The sequence below is a fragment of the Manacus candei genome, unplaced genomic scaffold (genome assembly GCF_025592945.1).
Source record: "Manacus candei isolate 608988 ecotype Guabito, Panama unplaced genomic scaffold, ASM2559294v1 h1tg000042l, whole genome shotgun sequence".
Lineage (NCBI taxonomy): Eukaryota > Metazoa > Chordata > Aves > Passeriformes > Pipridae > Manacus > Manacus candei.
In genome coordinates this window covers 981,785-1,006,125 of record NW_026138090.1, presented here as the reverse complement: position 1 = coordinate 1,006,125, position 24,341 = coordinate 981,785, and the positions used below count along the sequence as shown (strand labels likewise).

The following is a 24,341-nucleotide window of genomic DNA, read 5'->3' as shown; positions in this document are numbered from 1 at the left end:
GATTGAGTGGGGAAGGCACTGCTGTGGCTCTCAGGCTGAAGAAATCCATGAATTTAGGTCCTTTTATACCTAGGCAAGTGGATTCAGATTTCCAGAGGCACCTATGGATGTTGACTCAGGTAGGTGGGAATTTCCAGGTCCAGTGAAAAGGTAAAAAAATGTGTCTGAGTAAGCTGCTAGCATCCTTCACAACATCCCTCACAGTGAAGTTAGACTTGCAGAACTCAGTGTCTAAAAGACTTCAGTATCACCCCTCTGAAGGCTGGGTTTTTTGACCTTTCTCCCATTTTCCCCTTACAGGATCCATAGGGAACAAGTTTTCTCTATAGGTAGAGCAGGTCCTGATCTGGTGTCTAAAAATCTGCCTTCATCTTCTGTGGTTAAGTCACATCTCTTCTATCATAATGCTTTGAGTGTTTGGTTAGAGGTAATCTACCCTACTCTCTCCTACCCTGGGTAGGAGCAACCCTAAAATTAGCATTCATTGGTATTCATCAATTCCCACTGGGAAAAGGAGATAGCTTGAAGTCATCTGAAAGGATGAAGTCATCTTGAAATTATTGCTGTCTTGAAGTCATCTGAAACGATTTTTCCTTCTTTGAACGACTGCTTAATGGCCTTCTTTTCTTGTTTTTCACATATCTCAACCAGCTAGAACTGAAACCTCAAGGGCGAATGCTGATGAATGCAAGATACTTCCTGGAAATAAGTGGCAAGTGATTTTGTTTGTTAATTGACAGCTCTGTTTCCTGGTCTGTGGGTGAGATGTGATGTCTTCACTAAAAGCAGTGTCTATGTTATTAGTGATTGATTCATAAGAACTAACATAACTAACATTTGAAATGAAAACTCCAGAAAAGCAATTTTTACTGTGTGATGGGGATGAACACTGACTGTTCTGTGTTTTGCAAGGCAGATTTTTGACTGTTTTACCACTAAAATGGTAGGTTTTCCCATAGCTTTTTCCATTATGCTAAACAAGACAGAATAGAAACATAATGAGCCAGTTCCCTCTCAAATAATTCTACTTTATGTACTACAAGAAAGACATTGAGGGGCTGGAGCGTGTCCAAAGAAGGGAACGGAGTTGGGGAAAGGTTTGGAGCACAAATCTGGTGAGAAGTGGCTGAGGAAGCTGGGGGGGGCTCAGCCTGGAGAAGAGGAAGCTCAGGAGACCCTCTCACTCTCTAAAACTCCCTGACAGGAGGCTGTAGCCAGATGGGGATCAGTCTCTTCTCCCAGATAACAAGCAATAGGACAAGAGGAGATGGACTCAAGTTGGCCCAGGGGAGGTTTAGATTGGATATCAGGGAAAATTTCTTCACTGAAAGGGTTGTCAAGCCCTGGCACAGGCTGCCCAGAGCAGTGGTGGAGTCACCATCCCTGGAGGCATTTAAAAGACATGTAGCTGTGGCCTTGACAGTGTTGGGTTAATGGTATAACTTGATGATCTTAAAGGTCTTTTCCAACCTGAATAGTCCTATGATTCTATACATGTGAGGTGTGCCATGATGTGCATTCTAGTGCAGATGTGAAGGCTGGGATAGAATTACTGCTGACAACACCTGAGTGCACTTTTGGTGGAGCTTTTCAGCCCAAGAGCAATGCAGGCAAAAGAGGAAAATAACCTAGAGAGTGATTCATTTGATCAAATGCAGGTTTCTGCTGCAAGGTGAGCCGAGCCTTTCACTGGGCTCTTCGCCTGCTCCAACTAGACCTCCAGGGATGTGTCAGCAGCTTGGTCACCCTGGATAGGGGACACACAGTCATGTACAGGTCTTCACCAGGAACCAAATCCCACCTGCAGAGTTTCATGTCCAAGTGAAATGCATTTTGCTTTCTTGAAGAAAATGGGTTGAATCTAAATGCTTATTCTTCTGTCTTTTTGTTGCCAAAATTCTCATACCCTCAGGGTGAAGCTATAAGGTGTAGATATCTAGAAGGATTAAAAAAAATAAAAACATAGAAACACTGAAATCAGACAACAGAATGTCCATGCTGATGTTTTCTTAACCATTCCTACCTTTAATATAGACTAGACTGTTGTTGCCTCCTTGTGTGTTATGTCAGAGAGGTCAAAGCATAGGAAATCTAAGTCGTGTTCGTGTTACAAATAGCAAGATCAGCATCAGATCACAGAGGGGACCATTTTCCACATATTACCTGTGTAACTTGCTGGGTAATGTGTGAGTGAAACCAAACAGAGATTGAGAAGGAGATCCTGCGTGCATTTGTAGACACAAGCACACATAGAAGCACATACATGCACGTGAAGTCAGAACTGGTTTGTTTGCTGTTCTGAAAAGTTTAAAGGTGAACTGTGAATAATGGCATGGACACAGCAAACAGCAAAGCAAATGTTGGCATTGAAAAATAACAAAACAAAATATCCTAGGAACATACATATGTGCTTGTGCACCAACACGTACATGATCACATAAGGGATTCAGTTAAATATCCACATATATGGATATATATTGGTATATATATACACACATGTGGGTTTGTGTGCATATATAAATAATTAATTATTTTAATGTAATTTCATCTTTCTCATGGCATGGTTCTTTCATTCAAAGTTAGAATTTTATGTTCCACTTATCTCTTAGGAAATTTCTGGTCTGCGTTTCAAAAACAACGTTATGAATATTCAAGGGAGCTCAGAATTCCAAGTTTAAAGTAATTTTAGTGTAGGAATGGTAGATAAAAAACATCCAGAGAAACACCCAAACAAGCCTTGTGTGGGTTTCATAAAATGATATTTCTTTAAGTGTTCATTCCCATAAGTGAATCATCAGCTTCAGTCACTTAGTATGTTGGCAGCTGCATGTTCTCAAGGCACCTGATCAGGACAAGGCACCCTAATAAATCTTCTGCTTCCTTTCCCCCAGATGCAAAGGACCTGGCTGACTGTGAGACTGAAGGTTTCTTCTCCTTGCACCAGCGCAGGGGAGCCATCAAACAGGCCAAAATCCATAATGTCAAGTGTCATGAATTCACGGCCACCTTCTTTCCACAACCCACCTTCTGCTCTGTCTGTCATGAGTTTGTGTGGTAAATGAAATTAGAGCTATGTTTTTTCTCTTTTGTCCCCAGAGACTAGTTCTTGTCTCTTTGTAGCACTTATGAACATGGCTTAGTGTTGGACTTGGCACATCCAGGTTAGTGGTTGGACTCAATGATCTTAAAGGTCTTTTCCAACCTAAAAGATTCTATGATTCTCTGATGAATATCTGCTCCTGCTGTCAGACCCTTGACAGCTTGCATCACTTCAAGGATGTGGTTCACAGCCGTAATCCCAACCGTGAAAATTCCCTTCATTTTTTTAATAATTTACAAATATTTTAGGGTTTGGCCAAATGTGCAGACATTTCTCATCAGTCCAGTTTGCTCTTTGAATATTGTGAAATTTGGTTTGTGAATATGTGCTGAAAAGGCTGTGAAAACCACAGAGAATCACTCCACCATTAGACTGAATGAAGGCAGTGAAATTAAATAAGCTCTACAAAGACTGATAAAAAGCAAAGTAATTTTATTGTCTTCCTTTCATTAATGTTACTCTCCTTTCTTCTGCTGAGGCTTTCAGACAACTCAGAATTAACTACTTCTCTGTTTATTTCAGGGGTCTGAATAAACAAGGCTATCAATGCAGACGTAAGAAACTTTTTTTATTTTCTTATTGTCATTATTTCCTTAATCTTTTCTTAAGGAATTCCTTTATTAACACCATGACACACTTGCTGTTGCAGAGTGTAATGCTGCCATTCATAAGAAGTGCATTGATAAAGTAATAGCCAAGTGTACAGGATCAGCAATCAATAGCAGAGAAACAATGGTATGTATTATTATTAATATCATTATTAATATTATTGTTTTCATTTATTATTTGTTATTAGGCTGCTTTTAAAAACTTGAGTGTAATTCAGATGTCTCTATAAAACAACTTCTGATGAAGCAAAAGGTCCTACTGCAACTGAAAACTGTGTGATCTGAGTCCTTTGCTTTTTATATTCCCTGTGGTTTCATTACCTCCTACTTAGGATTTACTCAAATGCAGCTGCTGAAGAAGGCAGTTGCTGAATCAGAGCTGACATTTTTCTAATGCATAAAGTACAGCTCAGAGGGAAGTCATGGACATGAAGTGGGGATTCACTGGAGAAAAATCTTCACTATCAGAGGTTAGGCAGGACATCACACTGAATTTTCAGATCTGTACTCGGACATTGCCTTCTGTGTTATCTGAGATTTCCAAGCAGACAGTGGAAGATCTATTTCCATTATTATTTGCTTTATTTTTCTCATGTCAGTTTAGAATAAACTTGACTTTTTGGTAGGCAGAATCAGAACTTAAACTCTTGACAGTACAATGCCCTTTTCCTTGTGTCCTACAACTTCTCTTTGCTCTCAGTCCCACCCTGACTCTTCTTTTCTCCTGCAGTTCTTAGAGATGAGATTCATCTCACTTGTCTTCTGACATCTCCAGGGTAGATGTATCCAACTTTGTCATCACCTTTCACTCCCTATGTACTAAAAGAAGAAAAACAGGCTCTTCCAAGGAGTGATTCATGACAACAAATGTAGAGATTCATTTCAGGATGAGATGAATCATTTTTAAAAGTATCAATGTTTTTCCACTAAGCATTGGGGGAGTTTGGGTGTGTAGATGAAGGTCAAGCAGTTCTTTGGTCAGATAAAATCAAGCCCAGGGCTGAAATAACCCAATTCCCTAATTAATAACTGAATTGCATGTGTTATTATGTATCAAAATTGGGCTTTGTGTGCCTGAATCATAGTTATAGATAGTTTCTTCTTGATAAAGGATTAAAGGGCTGTAGACATCCTGTGGCGCAAGTTTGGTTTTCCACGCGGAGCTGAGGTGGAGAGGAGTGAATTGCCAACGTGGTTTTTCTCTTGCAGTTCCACAAAGAGAGGTTCAAGATTGACATGCCTCACCGCTTCAAAGTCTACAACTACAAGAGCCCAACTTTCTGTGAGCACTGTGGGACGCTCCTCTGGGGCCTTGCACGGCAAGGACTGAAGTGTGATGGTGAGTGCCTGGTGTGTGTGGCACAGGCTGAGCAGGGCAAGGGGGTCATTGTGTTTAGAGGGTTGCAATCTGAAAAGCCAGATCTCATTTATCACCCTTCTCGGCAAAATCTCCATGAGGTGGCATCCAGAATGGTGAAGGAGTGGCCTACAGGACTGTCCTTCAAGGAGGATCATTCTTCAAGGAGGATGAGAACTGTCCATATACAGAAAGGTCTGTGGTCCTCAAGGCTGAGGGGTTGCTTCCTGAAGAGGCAAAGAAAATCAAAGAACACTGTTGATCTTCCAAAATCACCCCCAGTATGAACTATGCTCTATCTCCAATACCAGACAGACCTAAGACACTTCACTATCTTCATAATCCTACACCAGTGGGGAGATCCTGTTCTGTGATTACAGTTTATCTCTGAGCTGTAGAGTTTTGGTAGCTTGTACCTGCAAAGGCTGATGGATGTGGAAACATAACCTTTGGCCAGAAGAAAATATAAAAAAGTCTCTATAGAGAACCAAAAAATGACCTGAGTGCCATTTCATGAGACGTTAGAGCTGTTTAAATGGCTGTTCTCTGCCCTCAGCCAACAGCAGCACATATTCCTGCCCAACCCTTTATAGCCTTTGTTTTCCTGACTCCTCTTGTTCTTTCTTTCAGCATGTGGCATGAATGTCCATCACAAGTGCCAGACAAAAGTAGCAAATCTTTGTGGAGTTAACCAGAAGCTAATGGCTGAAGCTCTGGCAATGATAGAGAGCACTCAGCAGGTAAATCATTTGAGCCTTGAGATGGTCTTCTCATAAGCAAAGACCTTTTATAGATCTTGGCTTTTGTGGGTCACATTCAAGAAGCTACAACGTTTTTAAGCTCAGAACATGACATTTGGCTCAGAAGCCATTTGCTGTTTCCTGTACTCCAGGCTCGCTGTCAGCGTGACACTGAGCAGATCTCCAGGGATGGACCTCTGGAAATTGGCTTCCCAGTACCAGTGAAGGATGTAACACCACTGCAGGCATTACCAGCATCTACAACGGGTAAAAAAGGTAATTCCACCTGGTGATACGGGGCAGCAGCTCTGTTGATGTTTTAGGTGGTCTATGGTTAGTTGGAGGTGACAAGGATGGGGAATTTATTAGCCAGTGAATCTTTCATGCATCTCTCCAGCCTAGAGCAAGACCACAGAATATGCTGAGTTGAAAGGGACCCTCAAGGATCATCGAGTCCAACTCCTGGCCCTGCACAGAACCATCCCCATGAGTCACACCATGTGCCTGAGATTATCATCCAAATGCTCCTTGAGCTCTGTCAGGCTTGATGCTGTGACCCCTGCCCTGGGGAGCCTGTTCCAGTGCCCAACCACCCTCTGGAGAAAGAACCTTTTTCTAATATCTAACCTCTGCCCTTTCTGATCTCAGGATATCAACAACTTCCCAGCCACATCACCTGGGCATGGCAGATACCCTGGATCCCAATCTGGTTCTTTCTCTGCAAACATGCACTTCCCCTATGTCATCCCAACCTCTGGTGACTCGAGACCCCAATCACCACTCCTTCAGCTAATGCCTAAATGCTCTTTCTGACCTGATGCTTGAGCACATCTCATACCTCCACTGGCAATAATGTGCTTATTCCCTGCTTGGGACTCACAGACTTTTAAAATCAGAGAACTTCACAGAGAAACCAAGCTATAAACAGGAGGTTTGGAGTTCTTCTGATCACTGTGGCCGATTTTATTTCCGATTTCTTATTTTTGGGTAAAGGTTGACTTCCAGTAGCTTTGAGAACCAATGACAGATCCTCACTTCACTCACCCAGGAGCTGATGTAGGTGTCACAGCCCTCTATGTACAAGAACAGATGTTAAGGAGAATAAATGAGATAGTGTGTCCTTTAGCCCCCAAGGGGAAATAAATTATGTCCACATCTGTGCTTAGTTTCTTTCTTTTCTGCAAGTAGAATGGTTATGCTGATGTGAATCAGTAAAGCCCCAGATGGTTGCACATCTGTTTTACATGTGGACCTGTTTGTCTGATGAGTAGTGTTCTTGCTGTCCAGTATTTTAGAACAGTGCAGCAATGAGACAAATCCAGTGAGGGACAGAATCTCTTACAAATTCATGTTGTTATTGTTTACATCCAAGTGAATGGATGGTTGAAAAAACTCTGAGCAATTCCACTCCAGGACAGCTGGAATGCTTGAGCTGGAATGTTTCACATCCAGAGCAGGGACCCAGCACCCAGTATGAAAATGCTGTCCCATCTTTTTGTCTGGACCACATTTCATGGGGCCACATCAAAATGGCAACCAGCAAGAAGGACCAAAGAAGACAGGTGGCCAGAAATTAAGGGTTTGGTCATGTTTTGCTGCCATAAAACAAAAAAACATATGAAGGAGTTTGTAAAGCGGTTTGTAAAGTAATGTAGCTGAAGAAGATGGAATTCCACTGGAGTAAAAATTCCTCTAGAGAGAAAGCAGTGTGGGCGCAGAGTCAATGTACTTAGATCTGGCCACCACATTTCTATTTGTTTGAAATACCCTTTTAAACCTCTAAGAACAGTACCTATAAGTGTTCTGGGGGTTTTCTGCTCATTTCCGGGGGTTTATTTGTATGCTTTGATGTGTGTTGCAGAGCCACAAGGCATCTCCTGGGAGACTCCGGTGGAGGGCACAATGAAGGGGGAGGCTCTGATAGAGACAGACTTGGGAGAACAGTCCCAGGAGCAGCAAGAGCACCAAGTGCAGCTAAAACTGACCATTGAAGATTTTGTCCTGCACAAGATGCTGGGGAAGGGCAGTTTTGGCAAGGTAAGCCAAAGGGGACTGAGACACCACTGCATATGTTTGAATGTTGCTTTTTATGGCATGAAATAAGTTGTGGTTTGAAGGCCACTTAGGAAAAAACATAGAGTCATAGATGTCATCATTTAGGTTGAAAAAGACCTTGAAGATCATCAAGTCCAACCAAGCCCACTGCTAAACCAAGTCCCCAAATGCTACATCTGCATGTCTTTTGAACACTTCCAGGGATAGTGACTCCATCACTGCCCTGAGCAGTCTGTTCCAATGCCTGGCCAACCTTTTAGTGAAGTATTTTTTCCTAATAACTAATATAAACCTCCCCTCTCACAGCTTGAGGCCATTTCTTCTTGTCCTGTCCCTTGTTCCCTGGGAGCAGAGCCCAACCTCTGCCTGGCTGCACACTCCTGTCAGGGAGTTGTAGAGAGTGAGAAGGTCCCCCCTGAGCCTCCTTTTCTCCAGGCTGAGCAACCCCAGCTCCCTCAGCCGCTCCTGGTGCTCCAGCCCCTTCCCCAGCTCCGTTCCCTTCTCTCTCACTCCAGCACCTCAACATCTTTCTTGTGAGGAGTCCAAAACTGCACCCAGGATTAGAGGTGGGGCCTCACCAGTGGCCCGTACAGGTCACTGCCCTGGTCCTGCTGGCCACACTGTCGCTGATAAATCTTCAAGCCTTCAAAGAATCCTTACCCTGGCATGGCTGAATCTTGGACTCTGTCTTCTCCTTGCTTAAGACAAAGATCTTCTCCCTGTCCCGTTAGTTACTGTCCCATGATTGCCCATGACAGGAGAGGAAATCCCCAAGTAAATCTGAAACTTCCCCTTCTCTGTGGGTTAATGGCTCCTGTGCATCCACAGAAAGCTGGTGGGAAAGATCTCAGTGCTGTCCCCCTTCCTGCAGCTACCTCTGCCAGCTCAGTGAGCAAACTCAGAGGGAGATGGAAGCATTAGCTGACAAGCTGAGGGTGGATCCTCTCTCGTCTCCAGAGCAGCAGGTCCCCAGCTGGGAACAATAACTGCTCTTTCCCAGCTCCGATCTGTGCTGGAGCGTGAAGCAATTTTTACAACAGCCAAGAATTTGTGCTTTAGAAACAAGAACCACCTGTTTTCAGCAGATACATTAATCTTGATGAATTATGGACTGCTCCTCCTTGCAGATATTCCCTGGAAGGGGACTCACGTTATTCAACGCCAGCACAGAGCTGCAAAAAGCAATTTCAGGGGAACTCATTATTGTATTTTCACAGCCAGTAAGGAAAAGGAGTATCATTATGTATCACATTGCTCACATCCCACATCTTTGCAAGGTGGAAACTGCGCTTTAAACAAAGAGCTGCTTTTTGCCTGCTAAGTGATCTGGAGCAATTCCTGCAGCCATTTCTTAAACTGGGAAAATATCTCCTGTGTTGGCTTTTCACACTTGAAAATCATAGACACATAGAATGGTTTGGGTTGGAGGGGATATTAAAGACCATTTAACTCCAATCCCCTTGCCATGGGCAGAGACACTTTCCACTAGAAGGTGTCATGTCTACAGTTTGCATGGGAACCAGAGCTGAGGCATCTCAGAGCCAAGCCAGAATACCCCAAACCCCACAGCCCAGATTAACTTGGACTCAAGAGAAGAGAAGTCATAGAAACATTTTTATTGGAAGAAAGGAACCTCTGGAGATCCTCTAATCCAAACCACGGCTCCAGACAGGTCTAATGAGATGAGGTTGCTCAGGTGTTTGTCTAGTCCAGTTTGAATACCTCCACTGAAGTAGATTCTGTGCCTTGTTTTAGCCCTCATACTAACATGGACTCTCCAAGCCTGCAAGCATCTGTGTCTCCCTGCAGTGCACCATGTGGGTGTGCAGAGGATGGGCTATTTCATGCCTTTCTGCAACAAAACTCACCCACGAGTTTCCTGTGTAGGTGTCGCTCCTGGTGCCCTCATTTGCTTGGAGCGAGATTCACTTCCCCATAGAGGGGACAGGGTGTGCAGATCTCAGTGCCTGGGTGGTCTCCCCAGCTCTGCGTGGACCAGGGAGGCTGAGGATCAGATCCACAGCCTCTGCATGAGGTCTAGCATTGCCTACCTGCCCCTTGGAAGTCACAGCACACGTCACAGCTGTGCCGTGTTCCCCAGTTTCCCCACGGGAGCAGTGCCCTGCACAAAAATGAGGGTAAAAAGGGTGCCTGCAGCATCAGCACTGTTAGCATTTCTGGTCATTCACTGCACAGACAGAGGGAGGCTCTAGGCTCTACTCTCTGTCTGGTGCTACAAAGTGAAATGCAGCAGTAGCCAAAAGGGTAAATAAAACTTTTGTCAGGGCTAAAACATGTCTGAGCTAACTCAGTAAATAGTGTCTGGTAGAGAACTTCAAAGACCTCTTTGATGAATCTTACATATTTATTTAGTCTATGGAAACAGTGTTGACAGGCTGTTAGTGTGAAGATCAGGACTGGCACTGCCTTCCAAGGTAGACTTCTTTGCTCTGTGGTCTCTAGAAAACACTTTGCTGCTGCTCCATGTCTCATTTTCACTGTCTACAAAGATAGATAGAGGTTGTAACTCCTCTGGGATGTATTTTCCCATTCTTAGAGAACTCCTGCAGCAGCATGGGGGACCCAACCTGTTTGCTCAGACCTGCTAACTGGGAGGAAGGGGAGAAAGCCACATCTGATATAGACCAGTCTAACCACTAGTGGACATTAATTTCCACCTGCTGAGGATCTGGTGCAGGACATTTGCATTTCAAATGGTGACAAAGCAATACTCTGTTTTGTTATTTGAAGCCAGAAAACAGGAAATGTGCCTCTGGGGCATTTGCATGAGGATGGTTTCTGTTATCAGAAGTGGCTCTCTGATATGTCCTGTCCATACAGGCATGTAGGACCCTGCTTTTGTAATCACCAAGGAACTTCTCATCCCTTCCCAGGGCTCAACTTCACAAAACTATTCTGGGTGTGGGGAACAAACTCAAAGTCTACAAAATCTTAATGGTAGAACTGGGCCTTAAACATCAGGTTTCTTAAGGTCTACCCTGGTGAATTCCCCAGAGCTCAGCTCCCACCCTCAGATGGTTGTGTTGCCTGCTCTGAGAGGAGACAAACACTCCTGCTGAGCAGCTGTTTCCACCCTAGGTGTTCCTTGCTGAGCTGAAGAGCACAGACCAGTATTTTGCTGTGAAAGCCCTGAAGAAGGACGTGGTACTGATGGATGATGACGTTGAATGTACAATGGTGGAGAAGAGAGTCCTCTCCTTAGCTTGGGAACACCCATTCCTGACTCACGTCTTCTGTACGTTCCAAACCAAGGTAAGACAAGGATTTGTCATCTTCCTCCATGAGCTGAGGGTGCTTTACTGCACTACAGATACTTGGTGAAGGGCTTAAGTCTGCCGGATGTTAGGGAACCGTTTGACCATGAAGAGGGGCTCAGGGAAGGGATCTTCAGGTTAAGCACTTGGGAAGTGGCTCCAGAAATTTAATCTCCCTTTCCGTATGAACCTGGGAATGGGATAGAGCATCCAAGGCTGACTGAGGTATGCAGAGACCTGCTGTTAAAATCTGCATCCTGGTACCCTGGGCTGAGGATGTTCAAAGGCTGCATCCACAGCCAGAGTAAAGATGTGCCCACCCTGGTGTTACCTGGACCTCTTGGACCATGAAGCATTATGCTGCAACAACAAGCCTGGATCAAAGCAAACTCAAGAAACTCTGGTTGTGGAGAATAAACACGCTGTCATTTATTTCTTTGCCCCCAGTAACAGGTAAATTGCACCAGACACTGGTGATGGAGGCTGCAGTTCAGAGGGGCAGCACAAAGCATCACCTGAAAACCTGCTTAGGACTCCAAACCAAAACTGAAGTGACATTTAAGTAATGTGTATATATCTTCGTGGCTGTACTTGCCAACAAACCACCAACTGATCAGCTTTCCAGAGCTTTTCCTGCAGCCACAACCAATCAGCTTAACACCAAAGCATACACAAGGCAAAGAAAGAAATGGTGAAATTTTGAGAGGTTGTCTTGTCTGTTCAACCTACTCAAACCACTCCTGAAAGATGATTGATGTCTCTTAGCTCAAATTCAGAGCAGTGTCACATGGCTGTCCTGTCCAGGGTTTTGTTAGGATGTTCCCAGTCCCTTCTGAGCCCCAGGATGCTCCCAGTCCCTGCTCAGCCCCAGGATTTAGTGGCACAAATCACTGTTCAGAGTGAGGTTAAGACCTGCTCAGCAAGAGGCTCGCTGCTTCTGCAGGGTGAGGAGAAACAAATATAACCTCTGTGGTACATCCCAGTCGTCTGTGGGGTGTGGCACCTGTTTGAAGACAGATTAAATTTATAAGAGGGAATGTCTGGGAGCTGCTGTAGGGGATGTGACACTGATCCCGGGCATTAATGTTAAACCCCTTTGGGGCTTACAGGATGGTATGCCCTGGGAATGGATCCTTGCCTGGAATTAATTCCCTATTTGGAGGAGCTAGATTTCAGAGCAAAATATAAATGACACAATTCCAAAAGCAGAGAAAATCAAGATTTAATGAAAGAGATAAAATATTCACAACAGTCACAGCTCTGTGAGGGAGCATTTATTGCAGAGAATGCTGCTTGTGCTGCCTGTATCTCCAGAGAGATGCTGGCTGATGCCAGCGTCTGACTGGCACACAGCAGCTGAACCATGTTGTCTGTGCTCCAGCCTGGTCTATCCCTGGTCTGGAAGCTGGAGGTCAGGTTCAGGATGGATAAAGCAGTGATAATCTGCAGCTCTGATTTCAGGCAGTGCATGCATGGAAGGGTCCACTTTCCTCATGAGTCCACAGTAAAAAGGTGAGAGACCCAATGGTGTCGTGCAAGGAACCAGGTGGGATTTTCTGACCCTTTAAGAGGAGTGCTTCCAGCCATGGCTGAGGAAAGGGAATCTTGCAGGATGGGAAAGCAATGAATGCCTGAAAAAACTGTAGGTTCCAGGCTCAAAAACCAAATGATCTCTTCCTTCAGTGTCTTGTGGGTAATACCACAGTACTGCCCTCCTGTCCTACAGAAAGAATCTCCATCCATCTCATTCCAACCCTTTATTCCATTCTAAGGTTATGTAATCTCTTCATCTTGCCTTCAAGTTCACAGAGAGAGAAGCTGGAATGTGGCTGCCCAGGCCAAAGCTGCTCTGGGCTGTGATTGATTTTTAGCTCATGTTTTTCTCCTCTGACCTTTGCAAGCTAAGCAGCAATTACTCAATGTAGGAGAGTCACCCAGAGCAGGAGATCTGAGACAAGCCATGGATGGGCTTTCATGGCCCAAAGGACAGCATGGCTCAGTCGGAATACCTTTTATAGCAATCATTTTGGAATCATAGAATGCTTTGGGTTGAAAGGGACCTTAAAAATCATGCAGTTCCAACCCTCCTGCCATGGGCAGAAGCCAGGGCACTGCTGTGTAGAGTCCCTGTCTGGATTTCAATATCAAAAACGTGAATTTTTAATTAAAAAAATTATATTTTTTGTTTTTAAGGTTTCACTGGATAGAAGAGTAGTTTCAAACAGAAATACATGTGTTGATGCATTTCTGAGTCTTTAATGCTCTGGCTTACCTGAGTTGCTTCAGGTATTGTGTGCCCTGGCAAAGGACAGTAAAAACAGAATATTCCTACACTGAAACAAGGGCCTTGGGAGTCCACATGTCTCCAGAGGGGAAGAAAGAAGTCCTATAAATCTGTGGACAGTTCTCGGAGCTCTGGGATAAGTTTCAGTGAGGTAATCAGGGAACACTCAAATATATAAAGCTTGACAGCCCTTCAGACAGGTTTTAGTAGGCATCTAATGCTCCTCTTTATTCCTGCTGAGGCTGAATGATCAGTGCTTCAAAACTCAGAATACTTGTCTTGTTTCACTACATGAGAACACATGCAAGCCCAGGATGGTTGTGGGTTTTTTTCCCCCAATCTTTTTTGAATCTGACTGTTTTATTTTACTGCAGTCATCTTTGTATCCAGATATTCAGCTGACATAATTATATGGTGTGAATTTCAACAATAAGCTCAGGGAGCTACTCTGTTGTATTAGATTTAAAGGGATGCTGTTATGTTAAAGAGGAGGAAAAACATGTTTATAATTCTATGAAGTCCCAAAATTAGTAATGCCAGAACAGTGATTGGCATCCCAGTGCTTATGGTTTATTCTTCTTTTTTGCATCTCACTGTTCTTCTGCAATAAAAATAGGCTTTCCCTTTTTGAAAGTCACTTTTATTTCTGTTTCTTTACTTCATTGACCAAGTTTTATTAACACTTTTTACCTAAATGCAAATTAAATCTTGAGGCATTTTGACTTGTAGCACAAAATAGCAACAAAGACTATTTCAACCCAAAAGAGAAGTAATCTTTATTGCAATTTAACAGCAAATATTACAGAAACGTTTATTTTCTGCTTTACTGGTGTGTTATGTCTTTTCAAAGTCCTGGTGATGAGCCATTTTCACATGCTCTGTTGCTTCTACGTGCTTAGCACTGACTTTAAAGTCTCTTACATTGGCAGGAAGGAGAAATGGATTATAAACAGGGAGTGTGGTCCTAATTAAAAATTCTTAGGCTCTAAAGTGTTTTCTATGAGTATCATCAGGAGATTTCTCATTCAAATGTCTCCTCAGAGGATACTGCAATTCCTGCAAAATTTTTCCAAGTGCAATTTGAGTTTTCTTTTCTCTCTGACCTGCTGCTGAGGGACAGGGCTGAATTATCTGACCTGCATCAGAGTGTGTGGTTTGGCACAACTGTGTTTCACACCCACTGGATGTTCAGCTCCACTGCCTGGTTGTGCCATAGACCTTCTGAACAGCTCTGGGTCAGGCCCACATGCCCTTCCCAGGGAATGCATGGTCCTCTCTGACTACAGCACAACCTAAATAATGTGTGCTGCTCACGAAACAAGGTGTCCTGGGAGGTCAAACCAGATGTCTGTCTAGCCAGCATCCTAATTTTGTCATTGATGAGGGAGGAAGGCTGAAAAATAGAGTACAGGGCATCACAGTAATTTTTTTCCTTGTATAAACCATCCTTTTCCCGTGTGCAAACCATCCCAAACCTTGGTGTGCAGCCATTTGGGAGACACAATCCCAAAGCTACAAGGTCCATAAATCTTCTCTGGGTTTCTTGGGGGGGATACATCAGCTTGGAAACATCTGTCCATCCTCCTAGTATTTGGAGTATTTTGAGTTTGGAAAAATCTGATTCAAGGCTAGTTGGCCATATGTGAACCAGCTAATGAGAAAGCTGGGAATGAATTGGGGTGTTTAGGGAAGCTTTGAGGATTTTGCCTCTTGCAAGCAGCAGGCAGGAAAACTGGCAAGGTCTCCTTCAATCCTGGCCAAAATTTCAACATGGTTTAGCAGAAATAGCAGCATGTCAGCAGAGCTTTGGGACTCCAACAAGGTTGTGCCAGAGGAGGTGTGAGCAGCTGTAATTATAACATCAAATATATGAACTTTTAGCAAGACACTTCTGGGTGGTGTCAGCCCCTGTGCTGTGAACAGGGGGAGTGTATTGGCTGGGAAAAGAGGAGGACAGATCACAAGTGTGGGTTTTTTAAGTGATAGATGATTGACATATTCAATACACATATTGTCTTTGCCTCCCCATTGTCCAGTCTGAGGAAAATCAGCCCAAAATGCATAAAGCTTTGCATGAGATTTCTAAAAATCTGCAGTGTAGCTGCTTTTTATTCTGAAAAAAAATTACTTCTTAAAATAAAAATATTAAATTTTTTTACCTATTTTCAGCTGATAAAATATTTATGTTTCACAAGTTTGACTCCTTTTTGTTAAGTTTTTGTTCTGGTGGTTTTTTTATCTGTAAATCTTCACAGAATCTTATCCTAGCCTTGAGAAAATTAGTCTTTTTCCAATATACCATCCAATACTGATAGGAAAGCCACTTTCTCTTGCAAGACAGAGCTGATAGTAACTCAGCTTACCAGTGAGGGATATCTGCTCTGAGCTGTGATGAAGGTCTTGGGATCTCAGAACTCAGGTGAAAGGAGCTATTGCCAGCCATGTATGCACCTTTATCTATACATATGCATTCCATATATGTGTGTAAAAATATATTCATATGCTTTGTACCAGGTACATGGGCACACAACACTAAGCATCCCAAATGAGCAGTTTAACAGGCAGTTAAAAATGCTGACAGTGCAAAGATTAGAACAAGAAATAAACAGTGAGATCAGGGACTGGACTGAATTATTTGGCAGCTCTAAGAAATGCTGCCATCTCCAGAAGATGGACTAATATTACACAAGAGGGGGGAAAAAGTCTTTGAACTAGAGAACAAAAGTAAACCTGGGGGTGTTTTGGTGCAAATAGCAAAAAATTAGAAATGTAGGTGAACTTCCATGGTCACCGACTAGCAAGGAGTAACCCTGTGTTTACTGTTCCTCATGGGAGTAGAAAACATTGCCTGCTTTTCCACCAGATGGGATGCTGTGATGGGATTGCAAAACACTCTGAGTGGTGTGGTGGAAAAGGCTGAGAGGTCTTTGACTCCCATCTATGGATGAAGTAAAATAAATCCAAAGCTTGGGTAAGAACCCAGACTGGGCTGAGCTGAGCTGCATGAAAAGCTGAGACAAGAGGCAGCTGCAGGAATTGAATCATAGAATGGTCTGGGTTGGAAGGGACCTTAAAGAACACTGTATCATGTCAAACCTTTCTCTTGACCAGGGCTGACCTAATTCAGTGGGATGGAGCAGGATTAGGTCACTTAATTAGGAACCTTCTCCACATGAAGCCATGCTCTAAATTAGAGTAAAGCCACGCTGTCCTGCAGCATTAATTATTCTGATATTCAACCTCCTGGAAGCCCTGGGAAGAAGAATTTTCTCTCTTCAGTAAATCGTGTTAAATTGTGTATTTGTATGGATGCAAGTGCTTTCAAATGCGAAGAAAACAAAATCTGAAAATCTCCGCAGAAAAGTGCTCTGGAGGGCTCCCAGCTGGTTTGAGGATTTTAAGAGCCTGTTAAAGGATGTACCTTCAAAAGATCAATTTAAATACTGCCTGCTTTCTACTCATTGTTTATAAAGCTGGAAGCATCTCTGATAGTGACTATTCATTCTCACAGCAGTTGAACGCAGAACAGAAGCAGGTTGGATTAACTCCATCCCTGCCACGTCCTGGAGAGTGAGGGAACAGGTGGCTCTGTGGAGAGGAGCTCAGCTCAGCACAGGTGCTGAGGGGCTGATGGGGCAGGGAATTGGGTTCTTGCAGTAATCAAAGCTTTCAGCACCTGGCAGGATTGACTAGACGAGGGAACTGCATTATTTTTTGCACGTCCGTATCTGTGTGTTGTACATCATGTTACATGGTTCTGCTGCTGTAGGAGCAACACTTCATCCTCCCACAAAAAGGTTTGTCATGTTCCCTGTGCTGCAATGGAGAAGGCCCCTGGAAGATGGTCTGGAAGTAGAGAATGGCTGATATATGGATGTTCTTATCCACATGGATGTGCCAATTAGTTTAAGAAGCATTGGGTCAACACACAGGCACACAGTGGGATTCCTGAGGTTATCCTGTGCAGGGGCAGGAGTTGGACATCAATGACCTTATGGTACTCAGGATTTCTATGATTCTATGTTTCTATGACTACCCTGGGACAATATCCATCCCTGAATGCAGGAAGTGCCCTTATAGTCCTCCTCGAGCTCTGTGGTTGTAAAAGATGGTCCCAAGCTCTGCTGAGAGACCAGACTTTTTCCGTTCTGCTGTGTGAGTCTGGAACCATGGCCATAAGTTTGGCTTGAGAATTTGCTACCTGGGGATGCTCCCACAGATGGTCAGGATGTCACCTATCACACGTCTGCAAGGGAGAGAGGCAGGGAACTCTTTCCAAGCCTCCTTCAGAGCTTTGTAAGTCTCACCACTGAGGAGCAACATTCCTGTTTGTTTGGCATCCCAGTCATGCCATCCCAGCTGCCATGTGTGAGAATCATGGAAGCATAGAATGGTTTGGTTTAGAAGGGACCTTTAAAGGTCATCTAATCCAACCCCCCTAGAATGAGCAGGGGCATTTTCAACTACATAATACCCACTTAACCCCCTCTGACATGCCCCAGGTGCTGACAGACTTCAGAGCCCGGCAGTAGCAGGCAGGAGCCATCAGACAGCTTTCCCGGGACAAGAGGAAGTTTGGGTTGGAGCCTGTCTGCAAACACGTCCCCTGTGCCACTCTAACCCTTTAACCTCTGTTGAGCAACACTGTTGAGTGTTCAGTGGTTTCAAGTATGGGTCTTGCCACTTCCCATTTTTAGTGTGTTCTGTGGCTCTGTAGATCTCAGGCTTAGGAAGCTGACTCCAATAACTTGTTGCAGTTTGCCCTCCTTGATTACACCTTCCTACTCATAATGACACACTTAGGGCTGATCTCAAGCAGTTTTTCTCCATGACCCATTCCAGACAACTGCCCTTTGCAAGAAGCAAGGGGAACATCCAAGCCCCAGAGCGAAAAAGTCAGAGTGATGCCATCTCTCTTTCCAACAGTGTTTATATACCACTCTACAGCACCTGGTAGGCCACAGACTGCAGTGCTAATCATGCCTGAGTTTGTGTCTGCAGCTTTACAGCTTAAGGCAGTTGAGCAGCAGAGTTCATATATTTGGATGTAAATTAAACTGAGAGGTGGGCAACCTCTTTCCTTGGCTGGCAGAAGGGTGCTGACAAAGTCCCCAGTTTCAAGTTAGAGTCCCTGATTCAATTAAATAGGTACATCAGATGGTTGCTCAAATCCATGAGCAAACAGCACGATTGCTTGCTCTGCTGAATAAACTTGGGCTTCAACTTGCACTTAAAGATGCGTGGTAAGGTGTAGCCAAAATCAGTGGACTTTCCAGGGAAACCCAAGGGTTTTCTGCTTCCCAGTCCACTAAAGCTGAATCTGGCCCATTTAAGGACCCCAGGTTTGTTCTGTCCCAGTGTGACACATGTGGCTGCTGGTGTGTTGGTGGCTAAACCTCATCACCTCCCTGTGTGCCTTCACAAAGAGCATCTGTTCAAGTATTTTCCTTGAGGGGCTCCTGAGCTCACATTGTTTCCAAGATTTATGCATTTCTCCACTAAATTACCCATCTCCATTTGGCCCTTTTTCTTGCTTAAACTGATTTACATACATAGCCCTCTACAGATGCAAGACCTTCAAACTGACAACCTGCACCCATTTGTTTTAGTGATAAAATTTGTATTCTTTCCCCAGGAGGCCAAATCTGGCCTTGTGCTTGTTGGATGACAGGTGGGGTTTCCAATGAGACATCCATTTAAATAAGAGTGCTGTAATTAAAAGGATCTGGTTAAAGAAATTTCACAAATTTGAGCAGACAGCTGTTGTTTGAAAGGAACAAGCACTGTTGGGGTTTTTTAAAATAGCCAGCTCTTGGCTGGCTGCCAGAGATACTTATATTAGATCTTATGGATAAAAATCTTCAACTGTTAAAAATGTAAGTGAAAAGAACTCTATTCCCCCCCACCCCAGAAAAAATGTGAGGGACAATAGCCAACACAGGGAAGGTATTCATAAACTTTATAGCACAGCCTAGAGATGACTGACTTCAGGTGTGTAGGGAACAGAGGGAGGCTTTTGAGAAATAAAAATACTGCATCCATTTTATTTTATTCCTGCATTTATGCACAAAAGGTGAGATTACAAAAACAGAAGTTTGGACTGAGGGTGTAACTCAGTGCACAGATACTCTTCTTCCAGGAAAAGGTGCCCCTCCTGCTTTATAGGAACAATTCAGCATGGAAGGGATCAGTCTCAACCAGCTTCCACCTTCTGCAGGGTGGTGAAGTTTTGGCTGGTGAAGCTGTGAGAGGATCAGTGTCATGTACATGAGCAACCTGGTCTAGTGGAAAGTGTCCCTGCTCATGGCAAGGGGTTGGAACTGAGTGGTCTTTGAGGTCTCTTTCAACCCAAACCATTCTGTGGCTCTATGATTCTACATCCAGGATTGAAAAGGAAACCTTGGTGATCAGTTCTGTTCGTTATCCAATATTCAATTCCATTATTTTTATGCAGGAGGAGGAGGGCTTTCCACTGCCCTCGTCAAGCAGCTGATGATTGCATTCAACTGGAGACAAAGACTGGACATTCTTCCAGACTTCTCTGACATGCAGGCACTCAATGGGTGTCCAGAAATATGACTAATTCATGAATCTTCCCACCAGCAAGTTACATCTTGCCCTGTTCAGTAGAGCAGCTTTCAGGCATGTGCTTAAAACAAATTGCTGCATCTGGCCAATTTCTCTGAGAACTTGAAAAAGTCAGACTCGTGTGCCTACACAGAAGATGTGCAGGAATTCGGGTGGCAACAGCTTGAGAACACTCCACTGGAGGGATAATGCTCTGGGATGGGGACCAGAAGAGACCTAGTATTGACTTTTGCCTCTTCTACTAGTCCCTCTAGGAAGCTTATCCATCTGTCCTTCTGTTATATAGGCACTGTAGAGTTACTCATCCCCTTCTAGTGAGCCTGGAGGTCTGCTGGTAAAAATTAACAGCATCAGCTGGTTGTTAAGTGGATTTGCAATGTTTGCTAATGGTGTTTATACAAATCAGAGCAGAGAGAGTGAGTATGGGCTTAGGAAACAAAGAGGAGAAATGAGGAATCTAAAAAAGAAACTGCTTTCTTTCCAAAACCTTCACAGTAATCTTTTCCTTCCTCTTTTTGAGTGCTTTCTAAGGGGTTTGTTGTTCAGGGTTTTTTTATACTTTTACTTTGCCCTTTCCTCCACCCTTATTTATTCTCATTTTGTCTCATTCTCTAGGAAAACCTCTTTTTTGTGATGGAATACCTCAATGGAGGAGACCTTATGTTCCACATCCAGAGTTGCCATAAGTTTGACCTTCCAAGAGCAACGTAAGATATTGTTATTATTAATGTTGTTGTTATTATTATTATTATTGCTTCTGGGCTTGCAGGTTGCCCATGTGAGAGAAGCAAAGGCAGCAGACACCTGGGAACTTGATTTTATTCCCAGCTCTGCTTCTGTCCTGCAGAGGAAACACTGGGCAAATCATTTGACCTCTCTTCACCTTAACCAGCTGCAAAGTGAGGATAATGCTTGTGCTGGAAACCGAATCACTCTCTATCCCAGCTCTCTCCAAACTGAACAAAATAGACATGCAAGTTGTCAGCCCTCCTCGGTGAAGGACTTGGAGCAAATCACTTCCTCCCCCTGTCCTCTTTCCCCTCCCACAGAAGGCTTTTGGAGCCCAGTCACACAGTTGATTTTAGTCAGATGTGAACTTACTTTACACTCTTGGTCAACCAGGAAAGTTTTTCTGTCTGGAAGTGTTACAGATGCTGCTACACCCTTATCAGCTTTGTGTCTGCCTACAGTCTTAATCTTTAGCCTGCAAACCAGGAATCTCCTTCTAGCCTGTGACCTGGCTCCTGTATTTTGCACTGTCCTCACACAGTCCCACACAGGTTTGTTCAGAGCCAAGAGCTGAGCTGGAGGGCAGCTGTCCTTTAGGCTGCCCTTCTTGATGGATTAGTCCCCTTCCCAGGCTTCAGTCCCTCACTCAGATCAGGGCTTCAGAGGCACCAGCCAGTCCAGCTGTGACTTCACCTCTGGAGGTGTGTCCACTGTATATAAACAGCCCCAAACCTGCCTCAGATCTTCAGAATCAGAATCACAGAATATCCTGGGTTGGAAGGACCCACAAGGACCATCGAGTCCAACTCTTAAGTGAATGGCCTGTATGGGGATCAAACCCAAAATCTTGGTGTTATTAGCACCATGCCCTAACCAACTGAGCTAATCTCAGGGTTTAACTTACATTTTCTATGGATGAGGATCGTGTTAAAACAACCTACAACTGTCTGCTGTGAATTACAGCAGCCCTGGGGTCTCTCTGTTGCACTCTTTGAGTTCTTGCTCAGCCCATAATCAGAGGTCCCAATAATGACATCGTGGACCCAACCTCTGCTCCAGATTTACCACCATCAAATAAATCCAAGAAATGCATTTTCAGCTGTCTATGGAACCAAATATCTTGTTCTTTACAGCACTGGGTGACCTGTAGCCAAGCTGCAGGTCCTGCTTAAGCTGAAGTTCCCAGTCCGGTGATCAGAGGTGAAGCTGTTATTTGTTAGAAGTAATGGGATTTTCCCTTTTTCCCTTTAAAGTTCAAGGGGGTGGGGGGAAAGAGATAAAACCTATCAGAAGTACAAAAGGTAAATTTAAACAAAAAATTAATATACCAACAGAGAATTAAAGATTTATTTAGCTTTGATTAAAGCAAATAGAAGAATTAGAAAAAATGAAATGTGCTTTTAATCCTTCTGCAAACAATAGGTATTTTGAAAGTCAATATTGAAACCACTATAGGGATTAATTTTTATGTAATAATTTAATTAAAAAAAAACCCAGAGTGTCATTTAAATAAATGTTTGATGATTTTTTTTTTCAAAAACATTTGAATATTCAGAATTAAGGACCAATGCATTGAAGACTGAGCAAGCAGAGCTGTGCCACACTGGAGGGAAATATGATTCTCTAGTTGCATTTCCTTCTGGGAGGGCATTTTCATTTTTCACACTGATGCTACCTCTTTGCAGCAGGATGTGATGGTGATGTCCTTTGGGTAAAATGTGTGGAGAACAAAGGCCTCAAATTAGAAAAAAACTCCAGAGAAAGGTCAGCAAGCTGCTAGTTCATATAATGGACAAGCTGTCAAAATTAGGAAAAAATTCTTCACTGAATGGGTGGTCAGTCACTGGAGCAGGTTGCCCAGGGAAGTGGTGGAATCACCACCCCTGGAAGTGTTCAAAAAACGCAAGGATGTGGCACTTGGGGACATGGTTTAGTGGTGGCCTTGGCAGTGCTGGAGGAATGGTTGGACTCAATGATCTTAGAGGTCTTTTCCAACCTGAATCATTCTGTGACTCAATGAAAGGCAAGTCATAAATCTGAGCAGGGAAGAGGGCAACCTAACAAGCCAAGGATTCTGTCAGATGCCCACCTGCCTGCCCCATTGCTGTCCCAATGCTTTTGCAGCAGCTGCTCACTGTGGCAAATCAAAGCTGCTCTTCTGAGGTCTGAGGCATTCACTGTAGTTTGCAGTTTGCACTCCAGTGCAGCATGTAGGGATAAAAAAAGGAGGAATGCCTTTAAACTGAAAGAGGGCAGGTTTAGATCAGATATTAGGAAAAACATTCTTTACTGTGGGGGTGGTGAAGCCCTGGCACAGGTTGCCCAGAGAAGCTGTGGCTGCCCCATCCCTGGAAGTGTCCAAGGCCAGGTTGGATGGGGCTTGGAGCAGCCTGGTCTCGTGGAAAGTGTCCCTGCCCATGGCACGGGGTGGAACTAGATGGTCTTTAAGGTCCCTTCCAAACCATTTTATTATTCTATGATCACTGTAACTCGTTGATTAAATATGTAAATAAGGGAGAGGTACAGACACGTCTGCCTTTCTTATAGGGATCGTATTTTGAGGCGAGGCAGAGTGGGCAGTAGAAGCTCGTGGCTTTTTTGCTCCACGGCTGACCTGGAGACATTCTTTGGCCCTGAAGAAACCATTCTCAGAATCAGTTACTTAGAGAAAAATGCATCTAGCCATGCAGTGTGGCTTCCAAATCCCTGAAGATAAGTAGGCTCCACATCCCTACCATTACCCAAAGTGGTTTCAGTGGGAATTAGGCTGCTAGCTGTGTGGCACGCTTTTGGGCATCTCACATCATCCATCAGTAAAACACAGTCACCCCAAACCTTCTAGAGACACTCCAAACCTTCTGGGAAGCTAATGAAATTTTGGTTCTTGTGGAGACAAAATTTCCCTCTTTTTGGGTCTAACTGAAAACACTTTTGGGAAGAATCCGTTCTAACTTGTACCTTCTCTCACTCAGGTTTTATGCTGCTGAAATAATTTGTGGGCTTCAGTTCCTCCATTCCAAGGGCATAATATACAGGTAATTTTACTCTGTAATGTAAATAATATGCTAATATGCTAAACCTTTTCTGCTTTTCTTGCAAGCACTAATGGCAACAGAGATCCTGTTTCTTGGATGTACTTACTGGCATTGCTTTTCTATGCAGATTTCCCTTTTACAGAATCTGGGCACTCTATTTTGAAGAGGTAGAGTTAAAAAGCATTTTTGAGGCTTTTTTCAGAATCCAGTCCTGTTTCAGTTAACATTAAAACAAGGCCTTGGATGCATTTACAACAATCACCCAGTATAGGCACCCTGTTTAAGCTTTCAACATATCAAGGTATACAAGGTCAAGTCAGACATGAGAACTTTGAAATGTCTGTTGTGCTGATTACCCTGGGACAGTGGTGACAAGCTCAGCTCAAGTAACAACAGCAGGGAAACAGTGATATATCTTAATTTTGGATCATTAGCAGGTGTGCTGTGCACAGTTCCACGGGGACATGGGATTCATCTCACCTACCATCATGAGTGAGTTGGCTGTCAAGTTCTTCTTGTAGTAAGCAGAGAAGAGTGGGCATTTTTGGGTTTGTCAAACCTGTGTTAGAG

At 43.7% G+C, this 24,341-nt stretch overlaps 1 protein-coding gene across 2 annotated transcripts in view; it reads left to right on the top strand.

The window, feature by feature from the left end:
• PRKCQ (protein kinase C theta) overlaps positions 1–24,341 on the top strand; it is a 59,406-nt gene that overhangs the window by 25,895 nt on the left and 9,170 nt on the right. For both annotated transcript variants that reach the window (XM_051795225.1, XM_051795224.1), the window contains 11 exons: positions 652–712; positions 2,892–3,054; positions 3,623–3,654; positions 3,750–3,835; positions 4,918–5,047; positions 5,696–5,805; positions 5,958–6,081; positions 7,667–7,842; positions 10,960–11,133; positions 20,623–20,714; positions 23,709–23,771. In XM_051795225.1, the coding sequence (XP_051651185.1) occupies positions 652–712; positions 2,892–3,054; positions 3,623–3,654; positions 3,750–3,835; positions 4,918–5,047; positions 5,696–5,805; positions 5,958–6,081; positions 7,667–7,842; positions 10,960–11,133; positions 20,623–20,714; positions 23,709–23,771 (1,211 nt within the window). The remainder of the gene's footprint in view (positions 1–651; positions 713–2,891; positions 3,055–3,622; positions 3,655–3,749; positions 3,836–4,917; positions 5,048–5,695; positions 5,806–5,957; positions 6,082–7,666; positions 7,843–10,959; positions 11,134–20,622; positions 20,715–23,708; positions 23,772–24,341) is intronic.